Genomic DNA, 10,756 nt, shown 5'->3' with positions numbered 1-10,756 from the left:
ACAATGAAAGGTATGTGGAAAACTTTTGGTTAGAGGGTCAACAGTTTTTTTTATAGATTTTGAATAATGAAGCTATCCACACTGTAAATCTGTATGTTAAGTTTGTCAGTAACAAATCTTTGTATATACTTAGGATCGTCTATGCATAAAATAAAAAAGACGGCATTAAACCGCAGAAAAGTTAAAGTTCGAGCTTCTGCTTCGGGAAAAATATTTGTGCTATCTCTATGCTTTATCATTTCCATTGTGAACCCACGGAAAGGCTACGGCTAGAGTCTGCGTTTGAGAGTTGGAGATGCAGTGAAATGTCGTTATCATTTATTGGTAGAGAACACTCAATTAAAATAATTTACAATATTCAACTCAGATGGCAAGAAAAGAGTGAGAGTGACTTGGACAACGAAATATCACGCTAGAGAAGTGTGCCAAATCAGATGTTTTATATTCTGCGTTTAATGTGGTGATTTACAGTAGAATGCTGCTAAAAAGTGTTACAAACAATTTTACAGACTGTGCAGTAAATATGGCTGTTTAGTGGTGAGGGAAACATGTTTGAAACTGCATTTCAAGGTTTGAACGTAGACTGTATCGTATTCCACACCTCTCACGTGTGAGGTTTTGATCCTGTGTGGCTCAGCACGTACGAACTTTGAATAAATTCTATTCTAGGAATCTGCAAGGTGAGATGTTGCTACTGTGTGGATTCACATGTGTGTAGCCAATTTTGAACGTAGATTAAATGCCTAATCACACTCTTCATATGTGTGATGTTTTACTCCTGTGTGGATTAACATGTCTCTACCAAACTTCAACGTATATCAAATGACATACTACACTCACGGCATACTAATGCTTATTAACATGTGTAGCCAGAGTTGTACTTCGATGAAACTTCAAACCACACTCTTAGCAAACGTGACCTTTTTTTCCTGTATGGAATAACAAGCGTGTAACCAAGTTTAAACGATATTTAAATTCGCCACCACACTCGTAGCACGTGTGATATTTTGTTCCTGTGTGGATTAACATGTGTGTAGCCAAACTTGAAGGTTGATTAAATTTTTTACTTCTCTCTTAGCACGTGTGTGGTTTAACATGTGTGATGCTAAACTGGAACCTCGATTAAATGCCTTACCACACTCCTGGTTTGTGTAATCTTTTTCTCCTATGTGAATTAAATAAATAAAGCCAAACTTGAAGGTAGTCTAAATGCTAACCACACGATTGGCGCTTGTAAGTTTCCTCTGTGTGGACTAACATGTGTGCACTTAAACTCGAACGTTGATAAAATGCCTTATCTCACTCTTGGAAGGTGTGAGGTTTATCTCCTGTGTGGATTAACATGTGTCTAGCCAAATTTGAACGTCGATTAATTGCCTTACCACAGTGTTGGCATGTGTAAACTTCTCTCTTGTGTGGATTAACATGTGTGTAACCAAATTTGAACGACGAGTAAATGCCTTACCACACTTTTGGCATTTGTAAACTTTTTCTTCTGTGTGGATTAACATGTGTGTTGCTAAAGACGCACGTTGATTAAATGCTTTAGCACACTCTTGGCACGTGTGAGGGTTTTCTCCTGTGTGGATTAACATGCGTTTAGCCAAATTCGAACGTCGATTATATGCCTTACTACACTGTTGGCATGTGTAAACTTTTTCTCCTGTGTGGATTAAGTTAATCCGATTAACATGTGGGTAACCAAATTTGAAGGATGAGTAAATGCCTTACCACACTGTTGGCATTTGTAAAATTTTTCTCCTGTGTGTATTAACATGTGTGTTGCTAAAGAGGAACGTTGATTAAATGCTTTACCACACTCTTGGCACGTATGAGGTTTTTCTCCTTTGTGAATTGACTTATGTCTAGCCAAATGTGAACGTCTACTAAATACCTTACCACACTCTTGGCACGTGTGAGGTTTTTCTCCTGTGTGGATTGACATGTGTCTAGCCAAACTTGAACTTTGATTAAATGAATTACCACACTCTTGGCACATGTGAGGTTTTTCTCCTGTGTGAATTAACATGTGTCTAGCCAAACTTGAACGTACTTTTAATTTCTTTCCACATACTCCACATATGTGAGATTTTTCACCTGAATGCACTAACTCACCACTTGACATAGTTAAACTTTGACCAGAGCGTTTATCACTAGTTTGGGACGTATGAAGCTTTTCACTTTCCTGTGTCACCATATTTTTTTGTCAAACGTGATCGATGAAATTCTTTGCCAAACTGCGTCGAAGTATCTGTTTCCTCATAAGAATGAGAAATGGCTTCATTTAATGTAGTAAATGCATTCCCTTCTCCGTGGAAAGCAAAGATGTTATTGCACCTGTAACAAATTCAACAAACAATGAAATGTAAATGGAGATAATGATTAAGTAGCAAGAAAACATGTAATCATTCACCATATTACATGATAAAGTTAAGCTATATTACACGTTTTATTACATTAAATATTGTAGAAATATAAAATGGAGTACCATATCACTATTGTCTCAAAATAAGTTGCTGTAGTTTGTATCACTATATGAAGTTAAACTATCATTTATATCGTGGCGGATATAAGTCTATGACCAGGTATTGTCGGCTGCCTTGACACAAATGCACAGTATCAGAATTAAATCTGTCTTATCTGTAGTTTCGTGTGGAGAAAAAAAAAACAACTTGCGATCCAAAGGTTTAAGAACAACTCAACGTATTAAAAGAAACTGTACCGAAGATCATTCACTTATAACATCATAAGAGGAACACGAAAGGCGTTTTGAAACGAATTAAAAAATTACATACAATTTTCCAATCTGAGGCAGAGAAACTTAGAGTAACAAGATTAAAGACGAATCATTTACACAGTTGTGATCGTGGTTCAGTGGTCTAGGGACTTGATCAGAAATCTCGAGGTTCTTCGGTCGAATACAGGTCAAGAATTTTTTTTTTTACTTAAGGAATTTTGATAGAAATAGATCGGCTATAACACACGCTTCATTACATTCAAATATTTGAATACTAGTTTGTTTCAGCACTTCAACTATCAAATTTTCAGGAATATTACTAATAATAATAACAATAATCTCGAAAAATATTTTAAAATTATAAACTTATTATCGCTCAGGTGTTACCATTACAAGCAGAAACGTGATATTAGGCAAAAAAAATATTCCGATTTTGTGTAATGTTGCCCATGAAACGACGAATTTCTCATCTCGATTCTAAAACAAACCAAACAAAATCGGGATGAAACATTTTAATTCGAAACGGGACAAGGTTAACTCACACTATAGTCATGCTTTGGAGATGAGAATCGAGACGAGACCAAAATTATCGTAAACATTTCTCATCTTATCTCGATTCTAGAAATAGTGTATGCCACTCTTTAAGCAACAATTGCTCTGTAGACTGTATCTTATACATCATTTTGTTAGTTTGTATTTCAGAGCTCACTGAATTATCGTCTGTGTAAATATTTTTGTAGCAAAGCTTTTATAATTACATCTGAAAACTTCACAAGTTAGTTTATTACAAGCTTTAGTTTTCAATTATATTCAGTTGATTTTTTTTACAGCTATCTTCCTTTAATTTGAGTAAATGTAGAGGTGTCTCATGACCGTACGGAACCCCTTTCCCGAAACCCCTTCAACATATTCTGTAGCTGAGCTAGCATAATCATTACTTAAAAACAAATTTAATTACGGCTCTTGTGAGCTCAGAATCCCTACTTTCTACACGAAAATTACCTCGAAACTTTCCGTTATAACATTTAACTTTCCTTTATAACATTTAGTTGTACGGAAACCTTCCGTTATAACATGTAGCTAGTTGTAGGAACGTATCGAGAGGGTATGTGCTGTTTGTCCTAACACTTCTCTCCAATCCCGACTATTTTGTAAGTTATCGCTTACGCTACCGGTTATATTGCAGGCTTTAATTCAATGTGTCCTAATACGGAATTTGTTACCTATACTATTATTATTATTATTATTATTATTATTATTATTACTGAATATTTGAGACCTCAATATTACGTCCCATTGCCGTAGCAAAGCTGGGATAAATGCAATAAACAAGTGAAAAATCTTGGGAAAAAGACGAAAACCAATGTGAAGGTTACAATTATATTTACAAGAATCTAACAACTACCAAAAAACACGATTTCAACCACATGGCGACCGTTTTCCGGATTAAATTATAGCAATCTTCCTACAACTGCTTTCAAAATACCACTAGTTATACAGATAACGTGTTGAGTTTTCAATCTGATTAGCCTAGTGTCGACAGTCAATTTCCATCAGATCCACGGCGCACACAATTAATTAAAAATAAAGCAGAGGGATAGATGAAAACAAGAAGTAACTAATGTAGATTTTCCATGTAAGTTAAGTAAATATGTTTTGACCTTGAGAGCGACAGAGAGATTAATGTAGCTCATAAAATTTTTCTTGTTGATTTTTAATTCTATGTAGATGTGAGTGGATAGCAAACAGCTGATTGAGTATACACACATACATACATGTTTTACACTATGCACCTTCATGTGCATTTATGAATAAAAGTAAATGTTTTAATACTAATACACAATAGCACACTGAGCAAGGCTATGTGATAATAAGTAAAAAAACAGTATCACGTGACAGTTTCAACACAATAACTGTGCAAACAAACAGAGAACATATAGAGAATGTTTCGGAAAGCAAGAATTAGAACGTACAGAAAAAGGAGGAAGCAGAATAATTGAACTAGTCAGAAGAAAAAAGAGAAAAGCAATAGCGAACAAAGATCAAGGGGGAGTAACATATAGAGTAGGATGCGAGGAGTGTAACAAAATTTACATAGGGGAAAAAAAAAAAGCAAAAAAATGATTAAACAGCACCAGGATGATGTAAGATTGAAAATGGACAACAATGCGATTTACAAGCATCAGAAAGAAACAAACCATAGGATATTGTGAGAAGGAGCAGAGGTCATAGAAGTAGAGAACAGAACTTTGGTGAGAAAATGGAAGGAAGCCAGAGAGATTATGAAAGCAGGAGGCAAGGTGATGAACTGGAATGCAGGATTCTCGATAAATAAGGAATGGAAGAAGATTCTGCTTAAAGAAAAGGAATAAAAAGGAAGAAGAAAGAGAAACAAAATAACAAGGAAAATACGGATAATTAGAGCAAAGGACGCATGCAGCGGAAGAAAGTAAACCTTTAATTGGACACGTGTGCAGCTAAAAAGTGAAAGCGAAAGCCAGACAAGTGTTACTTTTTAAAGAAGGGGCGTAACCTAATTAAAATTGATCTCCGGACAGTATATATAAGTGATGACCAACTCCCAGCAGCCAGGAGTGGAAATCTGATGAAGACAGAGTTATTGTGTAGAAACTGTCACGTGATACTGTTTTTCAAATATTATCACATGGACTTGCTGAGTGTGTTATTGTGTATTAGTACAAAATGGAATCAATGCCAATTGAATAGTAATAGAAAATATTTTATATATGGTACTAGTTTATATCTGTGTTAATTTTATATTGAACCACTTTGCAAAATGAAACCTGAGTTGTGAAAAGAAGGATTGGTTGTTAATGGTCATAATATCAAAATTCTTCGTGTTTCATGTTTTAAGTGTTTCATTAAACTCAGACATTTATATTTTTGTACTTTAAATTAGTTGCTCTTAATTCATATCAATATGGAGGCTAGTGTTTTAGAACAATTTCAAGAAGGAAGAATTAGAGAAAAAATTAGAAACCATTGCTCAAAAATGGTAATGAATATTGGATGCCTAGGACAAAAAATACATGAATCAGTAGGTGAAATTCAACAGCCTGTAACAGAAACGATTTGGGAGCGTAGGAAAAAGCGAATTGAATGCCAAAGCAGAGAGCTTACGTAATAATATCGAAGTAGCCAATAACTCCTTAACCGAAGTACGCTCTGAATTAGTTAACGCGGCCAATCATGTTGATTCAGTAACTGCTGAGTTTAAAAATAGTGTAGCGGAATGAAAGAAAGGTCTCACTGTGTTCTATGAATAAAAGCGAACGGCACAGTTCGAGTGTACGCAAACCAACAAAATAAAAGAGTGCAACGCGGAAAAGAAACCGTAAATACTTTTGAATTCGCGCCGGCCCAAGTTGTGAACGATATGTGCCAAATAAACCAGAAAGTCGATTACAGTCGGGAAAAGGAAATATGGAGTGTAGAGATAGCGAAAAAGAAGAATCGTTGCGCGTACCTGTAGACAATTGTTTCTAATGCAATTGTTTTGCCGGCAAGGGATACCGATGTTTCACACATGATAAGCGGTAGCGTTCAGGTTGCGCGTATCCGCCCTCTCGAAAAAGCCAGGAAGGGCTTGAGAGTTCAATTGATGATTTTGTGTGATAACGAAGTTACAGTGTTGTCGGTTTTGTGTCGCAGGCAAATGGTTTTGCGCGAATTAACAAATTCAAAATTGTCTTTGTAACAGTTTACGTCTAACGTAAGTGGCATTTTAGTGCTGCAAATCCATTCCGACTTTGAAATTGTAATAATACCGCTCCACTTTTGAAAAGTATGGCTATCCCGTTTTGGATGCGGACTTTCAGTATCGAATTCTTATTAGGATGTTTAAGTTTTGTACTTTTTTTTTCAGGTTTTCCAGTTTTGGGAACCATACTTCATAATAAACTTTTATTATTAAATTTTGCTTGAGTTTTTTATCATTCTCCTTTATGTTTATATTAACATTAACTGTCCCCATACAATCAAGCATTTAGAGACAGGTTAGGCAATTAGATATAATTACGAACATAATTAGAGAAGAACTAGTAATAACTACAATTAATCATAAAGTTAAAATTTTGGGTAATTAAAAAAATGTGCTCTTCAGATAGTGAATTTTTTCATCGGATGTTGTGATTGTATAATGAGAAAATATGCGAAATTTGTAATGTAAGATTAAGTCGCCGTCAAAATACTGTAAGTTTAACACAATTTAGTATAATATTGAAAGTAATTGACAATAACCTTGAATTTGATAAAGTTGTTCGTTGATTTGTTCGTCGTTCGATATATATATGCAGTCTACTATGTAAAGTCAATGTGCATTCAATGTGGCTAATGATACCTGAAGTTAATTGACTTCAGAGAAAGCGATATTATAAGGTAAGAAGGGTTGAAAGTTAAAAGATAGTTCATCCCCTAGAGACATCCCTACTTTCGTTATAAAATTAAAGTGATGAAACCAGTGCGACGCCATGGTGGTTCTCAGCTAATGTGCAGATTTGCAATTGACTAAAATTTCAAAATTTTGTTCTAACTTTTAATGTTTGGCATAATTAGAGAAAAGTATAATAGTAATAAAATTGATGTTCGGATTTTAGATTTTGGTATAACAACTAGTTTTGATTTGGATTTATAGAAAATAATTAGAGTTTTGATTTGGATTTAGAGAAAGTAAATTAAATGTTATTCTTTTTGAAGTTCGAAAATAACTCTTGTATTCTTGTGCCGGGAATCATAAACCGGTCTCGAGAAAAAGAAAAAGGGAAGCCCGTTTACGATTCCACGGTACCCTTTACTACGATAAACACCGGATACTATGATGTATCCATAGTACGGAGATCCTACGACAGTTAGGCAGTATATGGTAAAATTAAGGTTTATGTTATGAGAACAAATTAAGATTGCTACGTACGAGTAGGCCCTGAACAGCAATAATGTTTAATGAACAAGTTAATATTACTGTTATCTTGTGTTTCACTATTGTGACAAATGCTCTCGGATGTGACTTTATTCTCGACAAGGATAAGTGCAATTGCTTGTAAGCCACACGTAAGTATTAGCTAGCGCTCTTTAAATCGTTACATTTGTAAACCAACCAATTTGGTAGGTACGAGCGGGCCTGAAGTAATACTAATGATTAAAAAATTGATCAATTGAAATGTGGGGCTGTAGCATTAAATCTCCTACCAGGGTGTATTTCTCGTCGCATTTTCATTATATTTATTTTCTTAAAATGCCTCCTCAAGGCCTGAATGTTGAGAGCCCAACGGGGGTTTGGAAATTAACCCTGATTTGTCATGATTTGAATGCCGAAGGCATGCAAGTAGGGTGGTATGTAATGTCTTAGGGTAGAAGCGATTCATTCGAATCGTCAGAAACCCTGCAAGCTTCAACTCTAAGAGATTGTCAGCACCGTTGGTTTTATGATCCAATTCATTAATCTGTATTTTTTATGAATGATTTACAACTTGTGTTGTCAACTAATTACATACAGAATGGCGCTCCGTAGGGCTTTACCGCCGTTTAACTCATTTATTTGTATTAAAATGTTCAAAATGCAAGTTACGTTGTATAATATAACGAAACTGACTTAACTTTGACGGAAATTCTTTTAAAATTTGGCGGTCTTTACAGTGACTGCTTTCCATACCACTACAACCACAAACCCTCCCAGTAATTAGAACTGATGCTGACCCCCAACATTAACACCAAAATAAAGTTACATGTTCTATCGTAAGGGGTAGTTGAAACTTCGTGTATACAGTTCATGGTTTTACCGACGGAGGACTGAGAAAGTCTCTTCATATTTTGTGCAAAGTAATGCCCGTTGTTCAAAGTAACCCTTTGTCAAGGTAGCTAGTAACCAATGTAAGCGAAATGAAGTATCAAAATTTAGTGTGGCAAATCATAACACGGAACTATGAAAACGTTTGGGAATGAAGGGATCAATATAATTAAGAAGTTACGTCCATAATATATTGTGTTACTTTGGAACACAAATATACAAGCAAAGAAAGCATTTCAGGATGTTACCTATAAAATACTTAGGAACGTACAAGAACACATTCAACACGTAAAACATGTAAGTCATCCTAAATACAGAATGTTTCGCTAACCTTGTTTACCCACATTCTGCGTAATGCCCTAATCTGCATAGCATTATTATTTTACCGGCCATCTAGCACATGCTGGTTAGCGTTGTTTTTACAATAATTCATATATCATGTACATTCACCAAGCCCCTAAAGTGATCCCATATTGAGAAATGCAGGTCCATACCCTAGAAAAGATTCGTGGGAATGTAAAAAGTCGATTTCCTTGAAAAAATGAGTGTACCTATGAAATGGATTCATGTATGGACCTCTACAAATAATGAACATCCATTGTTGGTTAAAATATTTTTTATCTCGTATTTTACTTATGTCTTTCGAAGCCCTCCGGAAAAATGAGGCTAGACCCTTTTGAGCTAAATCCTAAATAAAATCACAAACGTCCATAGTTTATGTTCAAATATAATACATTACAGCTTTACATTTGTAAAATTTTAGGATAATTACCATTCTCCTTATTTGTTATTTTAAATAAGTCTCTATATAAATAAAACAATATCATCGAGAACCCATATTTTAAATATGTGATACAATTAGTGAGAAATGTGTAACCAATAATAAATAAATAATTATTTTGTCAATATATGAACTTGATAAGAAATGCATGGATGGTATCAATATTATTATTATTTTTATTTGGTATACAGCTAGTCTATGTGTGCCATGTCATTTCCAAATTGTAGGCTACTAACTTACGTTCATGATATCTCCCATACCTAAATATTTCTCGTGAAGTATTGCTTTTAACCAACAAAATTTCCGAAACCATGTAACCGCATTATCAATCTGAGCCAATTAGTTAATGAAAAATTGAACATTACCTTTCTGGCCGAACTGAATTTAAACTTTTAGTTGTTAATTGTTGGGACTCATTAGAATACGACGCGCAGGTCTCCTGAACTACAATTTTTCTTAGCGTTTCTATATTACTTTCAAATGCAGGATCTTTTTCTAGTGCTAATTCTGGTTTCACCCTATCAACGTTTAGTTTCACATCCAAAGAGCACATAGCTGTATCCTTGTCCACTGATACCTCTCCTTTCGTTGTAGATAATATTAACTCTTTGTTGTCATTCATTAGTTCGTATGTCCACCCTCTCCCTTCGAGCGGATCATCATGAGGTAAGTCATAAGCAATTTCTTCTTTGTACATCAATTCCAACTTAACAGACGCCTTACCAGCCATTGTGAATTGAATTATAATAAGAATTTAACACTGTTCTTATACTCCTCTTATATTTTACGTTGCCAGTATTAATGAAATGATTTACAAGTACCCTCAAAAAAGCAACTTTATATTTCCCATCTTCTTCTTCTTCCTCAGCCACATTTGCTCACACGACAATTGATTGTTTTTAGTAAGCATCACAAAAGTTTTGCATAGTATCATTATCACTGTATTGAACAAGAATATCGGGAATTTAGAAAGGTAATTAAACGTGTAAAATGTAAAGATTAGAATTGTTGAAAAATGATAAAAAGTAACAAGATGTGTACAAAGTCACAAAACGGATAGAAAGTAGTAAGTATGATAAAGCGAAAATACGTAAAAAAGGAAGTGCAGCAAACGGGAAAAAGTCAAATTTCAGGTTCAAGGTATTTTCCTTCCTTCTCTTCGGAAGTTTGGTGCCTGGAAAAAAAGAAAAAAATGAAAAATGTACTACTCTTTTTTTATTTAAAGTTTTTAATTTTCTTTTTCCACCAAAATTCAATAATTTCTTTGTTTTTTTTCTATTTCTTTCTCACTTATTTCCCTTCCATTTACATTAGAGCCTAGCCTCCAAGCTAATTTAACCAAATTTCCTTCTTTTTTCATTTCATCGATCCATTTCCATTTTTCCCTGACTTTTAGGTTTTCTTCACATTTTAACAATAAGTGTTCTAATGTTTC

The 10,756-nt window shown here is 34.5% G+C and overlaps 1 protein-coding gene across 1 annotated transcript; it reads right to left on the bottom strand.

The window, feature by feature from the left end:
* Positions 1–301: 301 nt before the first annotated feature.
* On the bottom strand, positions 302–10,452 carry LOC145676067 (uncharacterized). The gene is made up of 2 exons (XM_081746932.1): positions 9,687–10,452; positions 302–2,337 (listed from the first exon to the last, which is right to left on the bottom strand). Exons 1-2 carry the CDS (start codon positions 10,049–10,051, stop codon positions 2,178–2,180), a joined length of 525 nt encoding a protein of 174 aa, XP_081603058.1. The 5' UTR covers positions 10,052–10,452; the 3' UTR covers positions 302–2,177.
* Between the last annotated feature and the right edge of the window lie 304 nt (positions 10,453–10,756).

Source organism: Thermobia domestica, chromosome 18 (genome assembly GCF_964235325.1).
Source record: "Thermobia domestica chromosome 18, izTheDome1.hap1.1, whole genome shotgun sequence".
Classification (NCBI taxonomy): Eukaryota; Metazoa; Arthropoda; class Insecta; order Zygentoma; family Lepismatidae; genus Thermobia; species Thermobia domestica.
Note: the sequence above shows the minus strand (reverse complement) of the source record. Positions and strands in the feature narration are given on the sequence as shown.